The 22,309-nt window shown below is 45.0% G+C and overlaps 1 protein-coding gene and 1 pseudogene across 2 annotated transcripts; both read left to right on the top strand.

Moving 5' to 3' along the window:
• Nucleotides 1-606: 606 nt before the first annotated feature.
• Nucleotides 607-4,582, top strand: LOC308431435 (large ribosomal subunit protein eL19-like; annotated as a pseudogene). The gene is made up of 2 exons: nt 607-659; nt 3,989-4,582. The product of its transcript is annotated as a large ribosomal subunit protein eL19-like (transcript).
• A 3,020-nt stretch (nt 4,583-7,602) lies between these two features.
• B2M (beta-2-microglobulin) lies at nt 7,603-12,218 on the top strand. The gene is made up of 4 exons (XM_080931067.1): nt 7,603-7,686; nt 10,324-10,602; nt 11,086-11,114; nt 11,975-12,218. The coding sequence occupies exons 1-3, from the start codon at nt 7,620-7,622 to the stop codon at nt 11,097-11,099; spliced, it is 360 nt and encodes a 119-aa protein (XP_080787193.1). The 5' UTR covers nt 7,603-7,619; the 3' UTR covers nt 11,100-11,114; nt 11,975-12,218.
• The last annotated feature ends 10,091 nt before the right edge of the window (nt 12,219-22,309 follow it).

Below are 22,309 nucleotides of genomic sequence, written 5' to 3' on the forward strand. Positions count from 1 at the left end.
GCATTATACTTCTGTAGACCAGAAGTCTACCACAAGACTAACGGAGCCAAAACCAAGGTGTTGGTGGGAAGCAGTGCTCTCTGGAGACTCTAGGGGATTTTCAGCCTTCCTCAGGCTTACCTCGATTCTTGATTCATGGCTTCTTCCTTTGTCTTAACAATGCCAAGGGCATCTCCCTGATGCTTCTGTGACTGATGATCATGTTAGTAGCTGTTTCCCTACTAAACATCGTCACAAAATAGTTCCCTGACTAAAACTAACAACTTAGATTTATTTAGATTATGCCTATGAATGTTTTGCCTGCATGTATATATGCTTGCCAGGTGTGTGTCTGGTGCCGGCTGAGACCAGAAGAGGGTGTCAGAACCTCTGCAAGTGGAGTTACAGATGGTTGTGAGCCACCATGTGAGTGCTGGGAATCAACCTGGGGTCTCTGGAAAAGCAGCCGGTGCTCCTAACCACTAAGTCCTCTCTTCTTTTGAGGATCCACGCAATGAAAATAGATTTTCTTAGATCAGCCCCAGTAATTTCATGTCAAGGTTCTCAACCTTAATTATATCAGCAACATTCCTTATATCTTAGAATACAAAGTCACAGATTCCAGATATGGGGACAGATGTATTTGCTGAGATTCGGGGAGCATTATTCTGTCTGACAAGGTACGATGTGGGGAATAGTCCAAAGACATTATTCTTTAGAATCCAGTTCTGTGTATAAATGATACAGAGGTGAGCCCATGCTCCTGAAGGGTACTGGGCTGCTAAGAATGCTAAAAGCAGTGTGGTAGCCCATGCTTCTAACCCCAGCACATGGCAGGCAGAGGAAGGTAGATCTCTGTGAGTTTGAGGCCAGCCTGATCTACAACCTTCAGGGACAACCTAGGCTGCAGAGTGAAACCCTGTTTCAAACAAACAATCCCTCCCCAAATCACAAAACACCACCAACAACAACTGCCCCCCAAAACAAAATGAAAAGCTAACAAGTTATTTTTATTGTCCTTGCTGATGTGTGTGTGTACTTTTGAGACAAGGCCTCACTGTGTAGCCCTGACTTGCCTAGAACTGTGTAGACAAGGTGGGTCTTGAGCTCACAAAGATCTGCCACCTGTCTCTGCCTCCTAAGTACTAGGATGAATTAAAGACAGGGCAATAGTTCTTGGCTGTAAACATCCTCTGATATATAATTTTCCTATAAAGAGATTAAGTTGTTGCCTGATGTATTAGTCAGGGCTCTCCAGAGGAACGGGAATGTATAGAATGAACATATAGACAGGCTCTGGTCCAGCTTGTCCATCAAAGACAGTCTACCAACAGGAGATCCAAATATCCAGTAGTTGTTCAGTCCACAAGGTGGGAAATCTTAGCTGGTTTTCAGTATACACCAGAATATTGAAGAAGTAGGCTCTCATGTCAGTGAAGAAATAGATTTGCTAGCAAGAGTGAGAGCAAGCAGGCATAGAGAACAAGCTTCCTTCTTCCATGTCCTTTACAAAGGCTGCCAGCCAGATTAAAGGTGGATTTTTCCACCTTAAAAGATACAGACTTAAGATGAGCTAAGGTGGTGCTACATTCTTTTAATTCCAGCACTTGGGAGGCAGGGGCGGCTGGATCTTTGTGTTTGAGGCCCGCCTGGTCTTACAGAGTGAGTTCCAGGACAGCAAGGGATACACAAAAAAAAAACCTTGTCCCAAAAAAAAAAAAAAAAAAAAAAAAAAAAAAAAATCCAGATCGGAGATGCTCAGCGGTTAAGAGCACCAAAAGGTCTTCCAGAGGTTCCCGAGTTCAATTCCCGGCAACCACATGGTGGCTCACAACCATCTGTAATGAGATCTGGGCTGTCTGAAGACAGCCACTGTGTACTCGTATACATATACATTAAATAAATAAATCTTTAAAAAAAGAAAAAAAAATGACTCAAATAAGGAAAAGTCCCTCAAAGATGTACCCACTCCTTAGGTTTTAGTTAAGTTGACAACCAAGATAGCCACCACACCTGGTTTCCTTCTTCAGCTGCCATTTGTCCTACTTTTCTCCCTTCTACCTGGCTGCTTGGCATAGAAAGCTATCTGCTGAGCAGTTGGCAACTGGCTGGACTGCCCTCAAGGTAACCCAATTGTTTTGGACACTTTAAAATTGTTCTGAGAGCACTCCAAGGAGAGCAGCTGCCAAAGATATAAGCTCTGTTTTGGAAGGCCTTGCTCCAGTGGCTGTCAGGTAATGTATGTCAGGAGGAAGGCAGCCGGGAGCTTTAAGTAGTGTTGAAGCTTTTCGCACTCCAGAGTGGAGAGAGGAATTTCAGTAACTCACTAAGAAGGCAGCGATTGGGGCAATGAGATTGGTGATTTGTCCTGTGTCCCTGTGTGAGGCTGTGATGGGTGGGACCAAAAGCTGTGCTGTGATTAATATAAATGCTTCCTTTGCAAGCCACACCCCTCAGATATATAACCAGGTGGTTCAGTTTTTGAGTGGGCCAGGAGCCATTTTCTTGTGCTGCTCCCTGGTGCTGTAACACTGGGAGCTTTAATAGAAGACCTCTTCTGAATGGTCTTTCCTTACCTTCTTGAGGTCTTTTTTTGTGGGCGGAGCAGGTTGAACTGGTAACATTGTCTTAATTAAGTTACTATTGCTGAGATAAAGACCATGACCAAAAGCAACTAGGGGAAGAAAGGGTTCATTTCATTTTATACTCCCAAAGCAACAGTGTAGCATGAGGAAACTCAGAGCAGAAACTGAAGCAGAAGCCATGGAGGGCTGTAGATTTCCTACTTTGCTTCTCAGGGCTAGCTCAGCTTGCTTTCTTACATAACAACCTGCCCTGCGTGACACTGCCCCACAACCTGGGCCAAGCCCAACCAAATCAGCCATTAATCAAAAGGCCCTGGCACTTGCCTGCAGGCAATCCATTGTAGATTTTTCTCAGTTGAGGCTCCTCTTCTTGAGTCACAAAATAACTCTAGCTTGTGCCAAGATGATAAGAAAGCTATGAAGCGAAGACAGTGGTAGTGGTGGTGTGACTGCTGTAAGGAGGTGCTAGAGAGTTCCAGAGAGCAGTGGGCAGAAACGACAAATGAGGAGGAAGCATGGAGAAGGAGACCTGTGTTGCTAAGATGAGCCCCGGTCACTGGAAAGAGTTCCAGCCAACTGCAAGCCTTCAAGATTGAACCTCCCTATACCAAAGGCTTAAGAACCATCACATGCTGCTGGGAACGCTTGGTGGCTGCTGCTGTTGTAAACCAAGGGTTTCATTAGATGCTAAGTACAACAGCCTTTGACAATGAAAAACCAGAGCATTAAGCTTTCAACATGAGAACCCTGAGCTCTCAGCCGCACATTGCTGGAGCCACAGGCGGAAGTCTCCAGCTCTCAGAGCTTCGAAGTGCATGTCTCTGAACCTGGTGGCCTAGCCCACGAATTAGTCATTGACATTCGACTGTCTGGGATTACCAACACTGGAAATGCTACTCCTTGCCTTTGCCTGAGCAGAGGCAAGCTCCAGCCAGCTTACAGATAACAGAACGACATGGGAGACTACCTAATTTTATAAAGTAAAAATAAGCAAATTCAAGGAGCATAGATGAGACTATCCCAATGTTGTAGAACTTCTTCCCCCATATATGTACTATTCCTGTTTCAGTGTTCTATCTGTACATGAAAATGCCTACCTTCAAGGCAGTCCTATCGATTGGGTCGCCAGCTTTACATTTGTTCGTGTGTATATGAGCCAACTGGGATGCTGGTAAAAGGGGATTTTGCTGCAGTTTGTCTGAGGTGGACCCAAGAGCCTGCATGTCTAACTGCTCCCAGGTATTGATGGTGCTGATGTTGGATCATACTTTGAATGGCAAGGGACTCAGGACAAAATCTGGAAGATCTTGGCACAGTTGACCACAGAGAGGTCCAATCAAGTGAACTTTTAACCTGTTTCTGTCTCTCCTTTGATAGCTTATTTCTCCTTCTGTTCAAACACTTTAGTTCTTTTTTAAATCTAGCAATGGAGCTCTTTCCTTTCGCCTGCAGCTCAGGCTACAGAAGAGGCTTGCCTCTAGTGTCCTCCGCTGTGGTAAAAAGAAGGTCTGGTTGGACCCCAGTGAGACCAACGAAATTGCCAAGGCAGATGAGGAAGCTGATCAAAGATGGGCTGATCATCCGGAAGCCCGTGACTGTCCATTCCCGGGCTCGCTGCCTGAAAAACACCTTGGCCTGACAGAAGAGCAGGCAAATGGGCATAGGGAAGGGGAAGGTACCGCCAACGCTCGCTGACTTCTCAGGAGATAGCGGGATCTAAGAAGACTGACTGCTGTATGCATCTCAGACTGTACCTGAAGGTCAGAGGGAATGTATTAAAAAACAAGCGGATTCTCGTGGAGCACATCCACAAACCGAAGGCAGGCAAGGCCTGGGAGAAGCTACTGGCTGACCAGGCTGAGGCTCGCAGGTCTAAGACCAAGGAAGCACGAAAGCGCCGGGAGGAGCACCTCCAGGCTGAGGAGGATCTGTCCAAGGAGGAAGAGACCAAGAAACAAAGCTTCCCTCATGTCGGTACAGAGTGGCCTGGCTGTGGCTTCACATGGATCAGCCATTAAAATAAAACAAGCCTTAAAAAATAAAATAAAATATAGCAATGATATAAGGATCGATGCTTTCAGAGTTGGTCTTTCTAAGAGTTCTGCCGAGCAGGGGTGGCACAAGCCCCACACTCAGAAGGCAGAGGCAGGCAGATCTTTTGAAACCAGCCTGGACTACAGAGCAAGTTCTAGGATAGCCTGGGCTACCCAGGAAAGCCATGTCTTATAACACCAATACAAATACAAGTTAAATTTTAAAAAAGTTTCTTTATTTGTATGTGTGTGTCTGTACTTGTGCCTGCAAAGGCCAGAATGGGGTGTGGGATCCCTTGGACATGAAGTTATGGGTGTTTGTCACTTGCCCAGTGCTGGGATGATCTGTCTCTCCAGCCCCGGGGTTTACCTTTGTAACCACGGTAATTACTACACCATAGATGTATAAGAGTATATAGTGAATAATAATACATGAGCGCATCTATTAAGCTGCCATCAAACTCTAAATAATTAATAGTTTTTGTCCCCAACAATTCCCTCTGATGCTCCTTCTGTTCCCTGGAAATCACTCACTTGCTTTCCACTCAAGACTAATGTATGTTTCGTGAGTTCTATGTAAACAGACTCAGACAGAGTATATTCTTTTGTGTGGCTTCTGCTAGAATTGTTACTCAGTCCATGTTCTTGTATCACTGGCTGATTTCTTGTTTGTTCTTGACAGTAAGTATTCCACTGACAGGTCTACCTCACAAGGAGTCTAACTTGTCTGGATTATTTCTAGTTTACCGCTTTTACAAACAAAGCTGCCGTGAACATTCATGTAGAAGCCATTGTACAAAAAAAGCATTTGTTTTCTCTGTGGGGGTCACTGAGTGCAGAGAATAGATCTCATTTAATTAAAAATACTTTTAATTTTTACAAGTTTAAATTTAAAGGTTTAATTAAAAATACCGTTTTAGACTTACTTATTTTGCTTTATTTGTATGAACATTTTGGCTACTCGTATGTATGCACACTATGTGTGTACATGTTGGATCTTCTGAAACTGGGGCTACAGGTGGTTTGACCTACCATGTATACGGCTGCTAGAAATTGAACCCCGATCTCCTGCAGGAGCAACCAGTGCTGTTAACCACTGGCCCATCTCACTGGCCCCAAACGTTTGGCTTTAAATAAAAATATTATATTGTTTTTCAAAGTATTTTTATCATTGACATTGCTTCCAGGAGAGCATAAAATTCTAGTTCCCCTGAAAGGATTCTTAGCAGTATTTACTATTTTGAAGTGTTGACAGCAAAGAAACCCTTTTAGGCAATCATATAGGTAAGAGAGAGAGAGAGAGAGAGAGAGAGAGAGAGAGAGAGAGAGAGAGAGAGAGAGAGAGAGAAAGAGAGAGAGAGAGAAGGAAGCCTCCAGTTTACTATTTAATTATTCTCTTGGGAGAGACAATATTATTAAATTGTCATATTTGTAGATTGCCAAAGTTGGTCCCCTTAGACACACTTGTCTAAGGACTAAAGGACTCTTGTCTGTTCTTTTTAAATTTATTTGTTGGCTGTGTATGCTTGAGTGTGTGTGTGTGTGTGTGTGTGTGTGTGTGTGTGTGTGTGTAGTTGTCACTATGTGGGTTCGGGGACTGAATTCTGGTTGTCAGGCTTGACTGTAGTCTCACCCGCACTCTTGACAATTTAGTTTTCCTTTCATTTTTGTTACCCAGATAAGTCATAATTGGAAGTCCAAGAAAACACAGAAATCCCCACATGCAGAGAGCTGGAAGTACGTCTTCGCCTCTGGCTCTTATGTGAGACAGGGCCTTTCTCTACTGTCTAGGCCGTTCCTGACCCTCTGGTCTGAAGCAGACCTCTCAGCTTCCCCAGTGCCAGGGAGGAGAGTATGTACCACCTCTCGGCTTCTCCGTTGTGCTTTACTTCTTTCTGGTTTTAAAGTTGGTTTTATAAGTGACTAGAACAGGCTTTATCCTTAATAAACTTAAATTTAGTTTTATTTTCTGTGATGTAGTAAATCGGGAACAAAACAAAACAAAACAGCCGTGCAGTGTTCTATCTTCTTAAGGCATTTCCTGGTAGAGTTCAACACAGGGTTTAGCATAATTTAATATTAACACCTCGGCTCTTTAATGTATTAAATGAGTTTTTCTTTTTAATTAGATGAATTATCTTAACTCACAACTTTCTGCATAAAATACTCTTGATATTTCAGTTACAGAAATGGACAACAAAATAACATAGTTAATAATTCTTGAACATTAGTGGATAAAAATACTATATGCTGGGCAGACACTGTAGGATCGGGTCTCTGTTTATTAGCTCATGAAGGTCTGTTTTCTCTAGTTTAGACACAGCCTCCACACTAGAGATTGTTAAAGGTTTTAAAAATATGTTCAAGAAACCCAGAAGTTATGTTGTTGTTCTCCTCGGGGAAGCCATGGCCAAAGTCCCTTCAACTGAAAGAAAGCATGGTGATTTCTAAGATTGTTCTTCATGTCCCTGTACCCCATGTCCTCTTCCTCCCCTTCCTCACTAGAGCCATACTAACCTTGGCTGCTTGTGGTGGTAGTGTCTCGGGACACTCACAGCCTGTCTCTGTCCTGGCTTTTGGCCAGGAGTTTAGCTTCTCTGCTGGGTCCACTGATGTAATTCACATTCAGAGTAAAACTACGGTAGCCTTTGTCTTCCGAACCGATAAGCAGGAACCCCAAGGGGATGCATCTCAAGGTTTATCTCTTCATCCAGAAAAAATTAATTTATTCAGCTAGAAATCTCTAGGATGAACGATCAGATACACCAAACTCAAGAGCACACCCAAGATCGTAGGGCATGAAGGGTCCATTCAGCCTAGGCTGTTTCAAACATCACGGGACTTTATAAGAACACGAAACTGAAAATGGGAAAGTCCCTCTGTAACCTAGTTTGGCATCATGAGCTAGGAGACTGGTGACGGTCTCCGGATCTGAGTTCGGATTGGCTGCAAGATCAGGGACTATATAAGAGTGCGCGCCCAGGCTGGCTCTCATTTCAGCAGATTAGCGCACGCTCGCACGATGGCTCGCGGGGTGTCCGTCCTCTTTCTGCTGCTTGTTTCCCTGGCCGGCTTGTATGCTATTCAGAGTGAGTGCCTCTTCCCCCTCTCTTGGCGTTAAAATTTGACTTCTCCTTAATTCTCCTCCCGGACGGGGTTGGCCAGGGCTGGTCTCTCGGGAAAGGAGTGGGCGTCCCGCCGCTCGGTTCTTACTGCTTCGAGGCTACAGGGTGGAAATGGCTCAGTGTGGGGACTGTTAGCGCTGAAGGTGGGGAAGGCTTCTCTTTTGCTCCTCTCCCTGCGCGAGCCCCCAGGCTCCCTGAGCACAGCAGGAGGGTGGGGCTGCCCCGAAAGTGCAGGGTGGAGGGCTATGGGCGCGGCAAGCGGGGGGGGGGGGGGGGGGCCCGGACATCGGGAAGTCAGAACACCGCGGCGCAGCTTCTTTTGCACTTGCAGAGCGCCTAGGGTCCTACCGAGCTGGAAGGTGGGAGAAATGGGCATGGGTCCCAGACTCTGCGATGTTTCCAAAGCTTTCTGACCATTAACTTTGTATTGTTTGTGTTGCTTTTAGTAAAAACCGTAAAGGCTGCTAGGTATGATAGCTTACAATGCTCAGAACCTTGTGTGCTTCCTGAGTTTGAAAGTACATCTATGATGTAAACGTTATGGTTCCTCATGTCTTAAGACAGGGGACTAGAGGAGGCAATGAGAGTTAAAGTAACTTTTTCACACAATGGACTAATGGCAGTCGGGGCTGGAAATGAGGCTGAGCTATTGGGCTGTAACTTCCATTTGTTTCTAGAAGTGCCCAGGCCTTCCTGGGTCATAGTCTGTGAAGCGGTCTGGGATGCCCTGGGCCCTTGGCACCTCACACAGAGCTTCCCTTTTGGCACTGCTGCCTGGTTCTTTCCGAGATAGAGCCTCTGCTTTCAGTTTTGAAAAACCGGAGACGTTGTCTTCTTTAGTCAGGAGGCTGTGAACGCTGGGGCAGAGGTCATTTCAGTGTGGTTTACCAAGACCCCTGAGGATAAGTAGTAACTCCCTTATGCATGGAGGTAAAAATATGGCAGAATCCAGATTTAAACCCGGCCCAACACTGGTCTTAATTGTGGAAGAGATGGTTCTTGCCCAGAGGATTCCAGGCAGGATGAACCTGGGTTCTGACCTCTGTGGTATTTAGCCTGTTCTTGTTACCAAAACCTCAAATGCAAGGAAATCTGTGGTTTATCCTTACTTTAACTTTACAGGAACAAAAGAATTCAAAGCTTTACTGAGACCTTTACTCTAGCTGGCCACACCTCTCAGAGCTTCATTCCCTACTGCTTTCCATGGGCGGATAAGTGTCTGCTCTTTAGAGACCATGCACACTGAAGAGATGTGTATCCGGGAGTATATTATAGCTGGGCATAGTTGTGCACACCTTTAATTCCAGTATTCTGGAGGCGCTGAGACAGGCAAATCTCTGTGAGTTCAAGACCAGCCTGGTTTACACAGTGAGTCCAGGACAGAGAAATACTATCTTGACCCCCCCCCCCAAAAAAAAAGAAAGAAAAGAAAAGGAAAGAAAGAAAGTATATTACAAGTCACGTGTGGTGAGTCATGCCTGTGATCTGAGGCTGAGACAGGCGTTTGAGGCCAGTCTGGGAAACAGAGTCAGACTTTATCTCAAATAAATAATGAACAAGTATGTAAGGAGATGGAGGGGGAAGCAGAAAGAGTCGGTACAATGGCTCCACAGGTAGAGGCACTTGCCACTAAGCCTGAGTTAATCTCAGATCTCACTTGGCAGATGGAGAAAACTGACTCTTAAATCCACACATGAGCTACATACAGTGTGTGCATGCGCAGTCACACATGCACACGTACTCTCAGGAAAACAATAGTTTTTTTTTAAAGAAAATAGATTTATCTGTTAGTGATACCTAAATCTACATATTCTACACAGTGGTACTTCTTGTCATGTTGGATGAGAAGCAGAGACAGAACTCAAAGATGGCGGCAGCATCGTGGCTCAGCAGCTAAAAGTACTTGCCATGTAACCCGACCACCTGAGTTCATGGAACCCATGACAGAAGGAGAAAACAGTCTCCCCTCATATACACTGCTCCCCTTACTTCTAGCCAAGTGCGTTCTCACCCGTCACGGCCCTCACTTCTCCCTACTCAGTCACCTAAAGCCTTTGCTAGCTTCGGTGGTATTTACATTTTGTCTGTTTTCTAGTTCATGAAAGCAGAGGTTTGTCTTTGGAAACTATGTGATAGGACTGTGCCCTGGGTTGACTTGCTTAGGAACCTCATTAGGGAGGAGCCGATACCAACACCTGCCACCTGAGGGGTAATTGCTCGGCTTTCTGCACAGACGTATGTGTTGGGAAGTCCAGGGAGGAGCAATAAGCGAAACAAAAGGAAATAAAAATGAAGAAAAGCGAGAGGGGCTGACACAGCCCACCAGAACTGCAGGCTTTGATGTGGATGCTGTTGAGGGTGTGCAGAATGAGGTCTCCAGTGACAGAAGACACTGCTAAAAGCTAGGTAGGAAAATCGGAAGGTGTGCTCAGGATGTTGAAGAAAAGATACTAAGTTCTCAAAATGTAGGTAGCCCTTCGGGGAAGCAAGTCACTTGTCCAGAGTAGAAATGGGACGGGGAGAAACAGAGGAACAAATGTAAGATGGTGCATGGCGCGGACTGAGCTACAGTTGTCATCTGTCTTTCCCTGTGGCCCTCAGAAAGCCCTCAAGTCCAGGTGTACTCCCGACACCCACCAGAGAATGGAAAGCCGAACTTCCTCAACTGCTACGTCTCACAGTTTCACCCGCCTCAAATCGAGATTGAGCTGCTGAAAAACGGAGAGAAGATGCCTAAAGTAGAGATGTCGGATCTGTCCTTCAGCAAGGACTGGTCTTTCTATATCCTGGCTCACACCGAATTTACACCCACTGCGACCGATACGTTCGCCTGCAAAGTTACACACCCCACTCTGAAGGAGCCCAAGATTGTCACCTGGGGTGAGCCTTCAAGTTCCTCCTTACTTTCAGCTTAAAACTGCTTTGCTACTTCACAAACTTGCATACTGAGACTGTTAGAGAATACCCCCAGATGGGTGGTGCCAGCAGAGACTTACACAGTGAGCCCTGAACCAGTAGTTCCCTGCTGTGGGCGAGCACAGAAACAGCAGCCCCACCCACTGTCCCAGACCTCTTCTCTGTGTTTCCTCCAGCTTTCCTGGCAGCCTGATGCACACTCAGTGCCAAAGAGCATGCTGGGTAGGACAGGCCGAGGCCTGCAGCCCCTCCTGTTCCAGTGCCTTGGCTAGAAACTTGTAGACAGAAGTGGATCTCTGGGTAGATCTCAACAAGCACTCAGGGCTAGCAACAACAACCTAGTCTACCAGCCTTATTGCTTACAACATTTGGATGTCTGTTAATACTCAGTATAAAAGTAATGTTTTGTCTTCATTTTCTTTTTTCTTTTCCTTTTTTTTTTTGTAGATCGAGACATGTAATCAAGCATCATGGAGGTAGGTTTCTTGACTTTAAGTAATGGACCTTTTGGGGGGTAGAGCATATACCTAGTGCATAAGGCCTTGAGTTCTGGTCCCAGCACTGCAGGAAGAGACTTGTTTGATTCACTGTCCTAGGTGCTGTTTATAGACAGCTCAGACACGATAAGCATCACTGTATGGAAGACATTAACTGGGGTAACTTGTCAGTAGCTACAGAAGAATCCTTTGGGATCCGATTCCTTTATCCTGTGGATTGGCAGGAAGGAGGCATGTAGCCATATTGCTAGCCCTCTAAAGGGAGAACAGCACCTTTGTGTATGCAGCGAGGCCGGCAGGAGGTGGGTTTGGTCCACCTGTTTCCACCCTGGCAGCTCTGCTGAGAAGGCCTTGGACAATGACCTTGCTCTTCAGCCAGAAGTCACAGAGCTCTGCAGCACATCTCAGCCCTTTTAGTCTCTAGTTGGTAGGTGCTAGGTTTACCAAGCTTACCTTCTGGAGGCCTCCAGACATTCAAGGAAAGAAATGACAGCATTACGTGGACCGCCACTGGTGTATTAGAAGCTGAGGAGCGTGAAAGGGAATGCGAGTGTCTCTGTTAGATGGAGCGTCTCATGTTAGAAAATCCAGCTTTTAAGTGAAATCCAGGGACCCTGGGGCCAAAAGCTCAGTCAAATCTTGTATTGTATTTATGTCTTGGAAAGGGGAGTTGATGAAGGGGGGATGGGTGATCTGCTCAAACAGGCAGTTACCAAATGGTGGAGCCAGGACTCACCTCCTTTAAGAAGGTGGTCATACGACAAACTCATTTGATGGTGAGGTTTGTAATGTTCCACTAATTTTCTCCTTCCCTCCATCCCTTCCCTTTTTCTTTTCAGCTCTGAAGATCCATTTGGACCAGTTTAATTCTCAATTGCAGTTTCTAATATGCCATAAAGTTTATGCACACAGTAAGAAATAGCAATGTATACATCATCTTCTTTATGTCTTACTTCAAATGTTTTATGCATGTTTTTAAAAAATTGGAGATGAAACATTCCTAGATGTCTAAAAAAAAATAAAGCTTTAAAAGCTTCAATGAGTATTTTGATCAGAACAATAAAAGTAGTTAAGAACAATGGTTGATCATATGTCAGACCCTCTGTCCTGCTCATTAGTTGGATACAGTTACTCATCTTTGGTCTATCACAACACAAGTGATTTTTTTTTTTTTTTATTTAAGAAACTTGAGATTGCTTCTCGGCCTTTTGGCTAAGATCAAGTGAAGAAACTTGAGGTATTTTCTTTTTGGTAACACAAAGAGGCCTAACTAAAGTCTGTCACTGTACCTAGTAGCCTAGCAGTTTAACCCCCCAACCCGATGGCTACTTCTGCTTTGTTATTTTTACAAAAAAACAAAAATAGAAAACAAAAACTTTCTGCTTCCAGGCACTGGTAGAGTGTTTCAGGAAGTGGTTCTAGGTAGCCTTAAATGTCTGCCAGTCCACGTGTGGATGTTATCACCTGAAGATCTAGTGGCTGTTAGAAGCTTCTCGTAGAAGCAGGCTCCTCAACTCAGCATCTAGTGGAAAGTGACCAAGAAAGGACTCCAAAGCAGAAAACAGTAGGAGGCAGTTGACGAAGGGCAGGGAATAGGAAGAAACCAAAAGAAGAGTAGGAGTTTTAGGTGTGCTGCTCCCACAGGGAGCTCTAGAACAAAGATCACATCGTAAAGTTTATCTTGGCAAGGTGCACAGCTTGATGCCGGCTCCACAGGACTGAAAGCTAGGATGCAAGCCCAGATACTTTGGGGTGCAGGTTATGGTTACTGGTGGCATGTTATGCAAAGGCTAGAATCTGGTTCTTCCTGCTGGATGTAGGTGGAGCCTCAGGGACTACTGTGTTTCCTGTTCAATTCTGTTGGGTCTGCAGCACACACAGTCTAAAATCCCCACTCCACGTTCAGCGTTTCAGCTAATGTTATAGAGGGAATGCTAGTCAATTTGGAACTAAGTTTGAATCCTAATCTTACAAAAGTTACTATAACATTCCTGACTTGAGCTTTTAGTTTTGATAGTTTAATTATGTCCCCAAAGCTCCTTTTGTGGCTGGAGGTCTAGTCCCCAGGGTAGTGACAATGAGAAGTGGTGGGAGCTATAAGAGGGAGTCTAGTGGGAGGTCATGTTAAGGGGTGAGGCTCCTTCTCCGAGCCTGGCCTCTTCTGCCCTTCTGCTGCTCGAGCATGGAAGTACTTGCTCACTTCTGATGCGCATCTTCCATTGCTGTTGGTGGGAAAGAGGAACCTTTGGCACAGAGCCTGTGTTTATCATTAACATGTTCAAATTTCCGAACTCTTAAGTTAAATAAATCTCTTCTTACTAGGTAGCTTGTATCAAACATTTTTGTCATAACAATTACTGATTAATAGTAGCCATAACCCAGAACTGGGATGATCTACCTTGTATCCCGAAGCTTATTTATTTCACACAATTGTTATTACTGGAAATTTAGATTTATTCATTTATTTTTGTGTATGACACATGCACACATGCATGTCACATGCATGCTTGTTGCCTATGAAGTTCCAAAGAGGTAATCTGGAAGAAGTCAGATCCCCTGGAACTAGTTATAGATGGTTGTGAGCCACCATGTGGGTGCTGGGAACTCAACCTGAGTCCTCTGGACAAGCAGCCAGTTCTTTTAACTGCTAAGCCTTCCAATTATTGTGTGTGTGTGTGTGTGTGTGCGCGTGTGTGTATGTGAGGTGCATATGTGTGGGGGCATGCATGTGTATATATGTTTGTATGTAAGGGTGTGAACGTAGCGGTGCATGTATGTTTATGCATGTGTGTGTGTGTGTGTATAGGTGAGTTGTGCATGTATTGTGTGTGTGAGAGTTATGTGTGAGTGTGTGTTGGAATATCCATGCCAATCCCCCCATCCACTGAGGGTTAGCTACACTGCCTGCTTTCTGTGTCCCAACTCTGGGAGAGATAGATACACAGCCCCCTTTTGCTATGCTAATTGGCCCAGTCACAAGCCACTCCACACCTGGCCTTCCTGTTCCCAGTTGCTCAAAGGTAATTACAGACTCCACCCTAGGGGGTGACTTGTACACCCAGCAGCTAGGGAATTTGCATACCTCCCCTGTAATTACCTGAGTGCAGAATACTGGGACCGCAGTCTGTGTAGTGTGACTACAGGCAGTCCTGAGAGACTGCAGTCCAAGATGGAATAAACTTTCTGGTAACATGAATAATGGACTTGTGTCTTTCTTTCAAACCCTTAGGCCTTCGCCAGGTTCAGAGTAGCTGTTCGTGGTGCAGGCACCACAAATGGAGGCCCATGTCGGGCCCCTGCAAATGTGCATGAATGTGTGTTTGGATTGGAAGACAAGTTGCTGCTAGATGTCTTCCCCAATTGCTGTTCCTCACTCTCCACCTTACATTTTGAGAGAGTGACAGTGAACCTCAAGCTTGGAGATGTAGCTGACCATCCAGCCTCAGGGATCTTCTAGTTACTACCTTTCCAGCACTTATGTGCCTATGTGTTATAGGCACATAGCACCACACCCAACTTTTCTGGGAGTGATGAGGATTGAAACAGGTCCTTAGGTCCTAAGACTGAGGCATCCTAGGTCCCCAGTCCATGACATTTATGGGATGTAGATGGGCACAGGAGACAGCAACCTCCTGGGGTAAAGTTCCTTGGGGTCCTACATATAGTGTTTGATTTTCAGTCTCGTCTGTGAAAAGTTTCATCTTGTTTGGTTAGTGAAGTTTCACTAGGGCTGAAGATGGTTGTGTTACTACTGGGCATAAGCTGCATAAGGAAAACTTCATAGGAAGCTCCTCTATAACCTACAAGACAGGCAAAGGTTTGTGGCACAGAGCCATCAAAAGAACAAGACTGCACTGGTAGCCTAGGAACTCAGTAGAAGGAAAGAAGATGAGAATTGCACCTCCAACCTGCAGCAGCCAAGAGCTCAAGAAGAACCTGGGTGAGGGACCTGGACAAAGAATCCCACCCTCCACCTTGGAAAGGACCTTAGGGTAGGCTGCTGAGTTACAGATGTGGAGAAGTGAACCCTTCCCTTCTGGCCAGATGGAACTTTGTTAGAACCCTTGGGACCAAGGATATTTCCAACTTCCTGTCCCTACATCCTGTATCTACTGGTTAAACCTTGAACAGTAAACCTGGTTTTGTGTGTGTGTGTGTGTGTGTGTGTGTGTGTGTGTGTGTTTAGCACCACACTGCCAGACTGCCAGATTGCTTTGAGCCCTAACAATGGCTCTGATTCAAATGTAGTATTGTTGGGTCTGTGATGCTTTTCCGAAATGGTGACAATCTATATAAAATTCCTCAAACAAACAGAAACCCCCAACTGCACCCTTTGAGTTGATTCACTCTTGCTCAGCTGTATTAATTAGCCTAGCATAACAAGTGGTCAACTTTCAAGAATAGTAAATTCTGATTCTAAAGACCTGTGTATCGCTAGCCTTCAGTTTCTGGACAGACAAATAATGTCACCATCAGAGCAGACAGAGTGTCCTAATTAATTCTCAAAGCCTCACTAGGAGACTGACTAGATGGAAGGATTGCTGATCTAATTTCTGTGGGCAGGTAGATGTGGAGAACCACCACTCTTCTTCCCCTTTGTTGTAAAGGGCTTTGGCTAAAAAAAGGAAACTAAGAGGCAGAGGGGAGTCCCTTTTGCCCACAGCCTGGTGATGTGGCAACCCTCTTGAGTGGGTAGCTCATACACAGTGAAACCTGTTTGGGAAACAGTGGCAACAGGGTCTAACAGCAGGACTGGAACTCCAGATGGAGTCTGTACCTTATCAACCTGCGCTATGGCTTCCACTCTGCAACCTGGGGCGTCTCTGTGATAGTTTTTTCCACATTTCTCAATATCTGTGCAGCCTTGTGAGGTCCTCCTGTCCCACCAGAGTAGCCAGCTCAGCACATGTTCAGTGCATGCTTCTAGTTCTACCCATGAGCTACCCTGGAAGTAGATGAGAAGGACACAATACCTAGGTCTCACGTGGGCTACTGGAGCCTGCATGGAGACCAGGTGATGGTGGGCTCTGCTTTCTGGAGCTGCCGGGCCTCACTGGTGGGTCTCCCTTTCCCTGGCTGGAGTAAGAAAGTGTACTATAGCCATGGCCTATGATTGTGAGATGCAGGGTAGAGAGAAGAGAGCCTGCCACTGTTGTCTGGATCCATGGGTGGGTGCCTATGCTGAAGTGCTAGGTGCAATGTCCACACCTGGGATCCACTAATTTCCTTCTTAGGCTTCCAACTGTCTACGAGACTCTGTGGTTTATACCCAGACTGCTTCTGTAACGCTGCTGTGCAGCATCCCTGCCACAACCACACAGTCAGTACACTGAAACGCCCTCCCCACTGAAATCCTGTTCCAGTTAGCGGGCTCTCCACATTCCCCCTAAACCCTCTAGTCCTAGAAAACCATTATTCCTCAGTCTGTTGAATCTTCCTATCTTGACATTCCCTTTATCCAAGTTGTGTTCATTTACTTGAGTGGGGGCATGTGTACACGTGGCAGTAAGAGGACATCTTGCTGGAGCCAACACTTCTGCCCTCATGCAGGATCTGGGGATGGAACCCAAGAGGGTCAGTGGTATAGCTAAGGCTCAAACTTCATCTCACTCTCTAGAACAAAATTTCGGATAAAACTCTTCAAAACCCCTCTTAGAGAACTCTGGGCTAGTGAAACAGCAAATACACTACATAGTTTTTCTTATTAGAAATTCAGACACATAAAGAGCTTTCTAACAATTTCATGTTCTGTATACAGGTGTTTGCCTGTATGTACTTACGTGTACCACATGTATGCAATGCCCTCAGATGCCAGAAGAGACCAGAGCATCCCCTGGAACTGGAGTTAGAACAGGCTGTGAGCTGCCATGTGAGAACCCAGGTCCTCAGGAGGAAACAGCCAGTACGAACTCTTAAGTGCCAAACCATCTTTCCAGGCCCTAAAGATTTTATTTTTTTAAAGACAGGGTTTTGTCTGGGGACTGAAGAGATGGCTCCGGGGGCTTTGCACTCCTTCTTTGGTCTCTGCCTCCTGAGTATAGAAATATAGGCATTCATGTCAGTCTCTTCTCTCCTTCCACTGTGTGGGACCCAGGGGTCTGACTCAGATCATTAGGCTTAACAGCAAATGCTTTACCTACTCAGCCACCCTGCCTGTTTTCTGTTAGCAATAAAAATAAACAAAATGCTATCTAGACTGTTTTGCCAGTGTTTAAACAAGCTGTAGTCCTCTTCACATAAGTGTCTGTGGATTCATGGTCTTCCCACTACCTCCACAACATGAAGTAGGAGAGGCACAGTTTAAAATCCATGACTAAAATTTTTGAATATGCATTTCCCATACCAAACACACACACACACACCTTATACTAGTATCAATCTTAAATCTTTAGCTTTAAATTACACTTATTTCTCAAGTGTTTATGTGAATGTGAGCACAAACATGGAGGCTGAAGGATGACGTAGGATATTGTTCCTTGGGGGCCAGTCACCATTTCTGTTGTTAGTCTTACATTATTTAATTATTTGCTTTTTCTTGAGTGTGCATACATGGGTGCACATGCCACAGCATGTGTGTGTAGAGCAGAGGACAACTTGAGAGAGTCAGTTCTCTCCTTCTATCATGTGGGTTCTGGGGAGCAAATGCCCCTTTTCTTGATGTCCCAACACTAGGGAGACAGAGAGGAAAGAAGGTGAGTGGAGCCTAGGCTAGATCAGATCAGTGAGACCCTGTCTCCGAAAACAAAGCAGAATCACACTGAGCTGGCCTTGCCTTGCTGAAGTGCAATGAGTGTGGAGGTGGAGAGAGCTCAGGAACCAGAACCAGAGTTCAAATATTGCATAAAGCCTGAGCTCTACATTCTTTTGTAAATCAGCGGGGACTGACCATCAGCTGTGAGATGCAGGGGCCTTTACTTTGGCTTTAAACCTTGGTGCAAATCTCCTACCGAATCCAAAACCATAATAAATACAAGAATGCATTTCTATTCCAGCAGCCCCGTGGATGAATTCCAGACAAGCCCAAGAGTTCCTGCATCTAAAGAAAAATGCTAACTCTTGGCATGGCCTTGGATGTAACTGACAGAGCCCTGGGAGAGTAAAGCATCTGGCTTTACCTGTGAGCATCTTCTGCCTGGAGCAGGTGACTTAACTCACAGGATTCCAATAAGTCACATGTTACTTGGCTACATGAAGGGTTCAGTTTGCATGGGAAGGTACTTCCTTACCCTTGCAGGGTGACCACCCTTCACACACAGTCATTTCCCCAGACACCGTGTTTTACTATAGGGTCTTATAGCGGAGGTTGGCTTTAACTCACTGAGATCCTTCTTTCTCCAACTTCCAAGTGCTGGTTATACGCATGAACCACCATGTTCAGCTTTTCACTGGGTAGTTCAGATAGAAAGACAGAAAGACAGAAAACAAGTGTTAGAAGTTAGGGGCAGCAGTTTTTTTGTTGTGTTTCAAGAATTTTTGAGCCCCTTCACTTTGTACTCGAGGTTAGCCATGAACTGTGATTTTTCCTCTCTCTCACTCAGGTGCTGGCTTTATAGGTTTTACACTACCACGCCAAGCAGCCCATAGCATTTTATGCCAGCAGAGCATAGTATTTTAAAGTCAGCCTTGTGCATCTTTCCTGCATCTTTAATTTCACAGTTCAGTGCCATGGTATCATGAAGGTCGATTCTGATTTTGAGAAAATGTGGAGTTTTGTTCTTATTGTATGGTCCAGTGTCATGATAACCCTTGAATTACAGAAGACATTGATCAGGCAGCACTGGAGAGAAGAGCCTTCCTCCCCTCCTAGTTTTTAGTAAATGAACAGTTCCTGGGGTTCATACCCCTTTCTTCTGTGAAATTCAAAAGCCATGAGGCCTCAGATGTGGCTTCACCAGTCTCCCTGGCCCTGTCCATGGAAGACAGAGGGGCTGGCAGTGTGGTGTTACCATGCACCCTGGCTTTCCTGCTAGGAGATTGCTTTTTGTGACTGAACCACTCTCATCTTTTTTATCCCTAACAAGCCAGAAGAGCAGCCGTTGTTCAATCTTCCGCTGGAGAGAAGGCTGGGGTAGGCCAGCGATTAGGGTGTTTTTCTAGCACATACAAAGTAGTAATCTTAGCACCAAACACAGAAACAAAACATGCATGCAGAACATTTAATCCCAGCATTTGGGAGGCAGATATAGGTGAAATCTCTGTGAATTTGAGGCCAGCCTAGTCTACATAGTGATTTCTAAGTCAGCCAGGGCTATGTAAGAACTCCTGTTTTGAAAACAGAAATCCAAAACAAATCCAAAACAACAAAACCCAACCCAAACCAACCAACCAACCAACCAACCAACCAACCAACCAACCAACCAACCAACAACAATAACAACAAAACCCCTGAAATATAATAAAACAAGCAAACAGGAAGGAGAATGTATAGATCACCCATGGGGGCCTCTCACTAACCCAGCCAGTGTTTCTTTCATATTGATATTGTTGTAGGCCTGGGGGTCAAGAAGATGGTTCTTCCTCACAGGAGCTCAGTTTCTAGGGAAAGAGATTAGAAACAAATAGGTTTAATGAAAGAAATAACACAATATAACCAGAGCAATGATAGAAACATCTGCTAGGTGCTGCCGCTTAGAGCTCGCTCTAACTTCTCAGTTAACTCTCTTGGCAGATGCCATCCCCTTAGCAGAAGGGACAGCCTGTGCAAAGCCAGAGCAGCAAGGCATATGTGGGTAGTCCTTAACTCTGGTATGCTGTTGTACATGCTAAGGCTGGGTAGCAGACAGACACTAACCACACAAGTCAGAATTACTGTAAGCAAAACATCAAACCTGCTGGCTCCAAGAACTGAGCATGCATGGTCTCTAAGCTACGAATCTCTAAGCTAAAAGCTAAAAGTGCTAGAGAAAGCTGTGTGAACAGCATCTCCCCCCTGCCGCCTCAGGGCCCAACTCCGGACCCTGCTACCTGGTCAGATCTGCTTCCGTAGATGCCAAGAGGCGCCATCGAGAGCGAAATAGCTACCCAAAGAAGGCTCAGTGTCTGGAGATGACAGGTCCAGCTAGGATAAAGTACTGCTTCTTGAGTCAGGTGTACAGCTGATGTTGCTTTTTTTGTTTTTTCCCCTCCTTCCTCGAGCAGCCTCATTCTGAAGTGAGATCTGAAAACCTTAACATTACATTACCAGGGCCAGAGAGACGACTCAGCCATTGAGAGCTTTATGGTTCGTGCAGAGGACAGTGTTTGGCTCCCAGGATCCATATCAGGTAATTTACTACTTGTAACTCCAGCTCCAGGGAATTAGATCCAACTCTCCGGCCTCTGTGGGTACCTCCACACGTGACACACACATGTGAGTGCCAGCACACTCGCATGCACACACACTTTCACACACTCACACACACAAGATTAAACACTGAAAATTTAGGTTACCACCTGAAATTTAAAAGAACCCCATCCCAAATAAAATAATAAAAGGGGTTGCTGGGCCATTCCAATCCGTTCAAAGTTCGTCTATCTCTTACTCCAATATGATCAAAGCAACTGACAAACTGTCACGGAACCTGCCCGATCTCTCTCTTTGGCGTTGCCTGTCTTTTCCAGCTCCTGAACTCTCTTCTCTCTCCTCCTCTCATGGGCTCCGAGTCCATTCCTAGCATACGAACAGGCCCAGAACTCTTGGTCTGCAGCCATCCTGGGCTCACTGAGCAAAGCCAAGTTGCCTGACTCTGCCTCCTGGTGGCCAAGCTTCATGGAGGTTAGTTATTCCTCTTAACAACCAAGCAGGTTTTCCAGACACAGGGTGGAAAACAGGAACAGGGTATTGGTTGTGGATCAAGAAGGGAAACCAAGAAAATATTTAACAAATGGCTTTTACCTTCCATACTCTCTCTAGGCCTTTGGATAAACAGAAGAGATGTGAGTAAGAAAGTAAGGAAGTCCACCATAACCTTTTGAAAATAATTAAGACAAACATTATGCAAAAGTTTACCTCCTTATTAATTAACTTTATTATCTTTAGATGAAAATTTATTAATCACAAACATTTTTACACTATAGGTTTTGGTATGTTATATTTACAACAGAGGTGCAGCTAAACATTTTTAAGAAATACATTTGTGTATTTTGTGTACAGGTGTGGGCATGCATACCATAGCACATGTGTGGAGGTCAGGGGACAATCTGCAGGATTAGGTTCACTCCTCCCACTATGTGGCTCTTGGGGACTGAATCTGGGTCGTCAGGATTGGAGACAAGCATGTGTCCTACCCGCATCTCATGGTGACCTTCAGCAGTCGTTCTGTTGTTTGTTTTCAGAGTCATGGGAAACTGTGGTTTGCAAAGTCACCTTTTGCATTAGGTAACAGTTGCTGGACAGCCTATGAAATGGCGCGAAGTCCGCTTGTGGCCTGGGAAAGGAAGTGGAAGCCACTTGGCATATGCAGGCCTGACCCTTTAGCATGTACTCTGGGGATGGCAGTTATTTTAAATTAACACATTTAGTAGACGTTGAATAGAAATCTTAATTTTAAAAGTCAGGTGTACAAAGAATAGCATAGAATTGTTTATAACTATTCTGTATATAAATGCTGGGTTTGAGCCTCCTTTCCTATGGGCTGCAAAGAAACTCAGTTTATATTCTTTGAGAAACGGCCCACAGAGAGTATGATGACACAGACACATGTGAGTGTTCAGGTGCATATACGTGTGTGCTCACACAGAGGCTAGAAGAAGGATGTTGGATGCCCTGCTTTCATTACTTGTCTTGTCAAAGTGGTGTAGTACACTGAAATCCACCCTCCTCCACCACCACTCTCTCCTCAACACATAGGCATGTGTACACACACATGCATATCTTTCCCTAAATGGATACAAATGTTCGATAAAGTGCTAGTGAAAATTAAGCCTTTGTTTTTGAATGGTAAAACAAAAAACAAATCAAACAAACAAACAAACAAACAAACAAAAAAAAACAATGGTTTCCCCTTCAAAAGAACCTCTCCTTTCTTTGTAAAGTTAAAACTGTGATGAGGGAACCCTGTGTGCTGACAAATGCCTGTAATCCTAGCACTTGGACAAAAAACAGGCAGGAAGCTTTTGAGTTTTGAGGGAAGCCTGAGCTATAATTTGAGTTCCTGTCCCAAACAACCAACCAAACAAATAACTCAAGGGGAATG

The sequence above is a fragment of the Micromys minutus genome (genome assembly GCF_963924665.1).
Source record: "Micromys minutus genome assembly, chromosome: 17".
NCBI classification, from domain to species: Eukaryota; Metazoa; Chordata; class Mammalia; order Rodentia; family Muridae; genus Micromys; species Micromys minutus.

What these genes read in the sequence shown, in the direction of transcription:
- B2M (XM_080931067.1), top strand. Translation starts at nt 7,620, where the DNA reads ATGGCTCGCGGGGTGTCCGTCCTCTTTCTGCTGCTTGTTTCCCTGGCC. An exon ending in CGGCTTGTATGCTATTCAGA is followed by an intron (nt 7,687 to 10,323) that starts GTGAGTGCCTCT and finishes TGTGGCCCTCAG; the next exon opens with AAAGCCCTCAAGTCCAGGTG.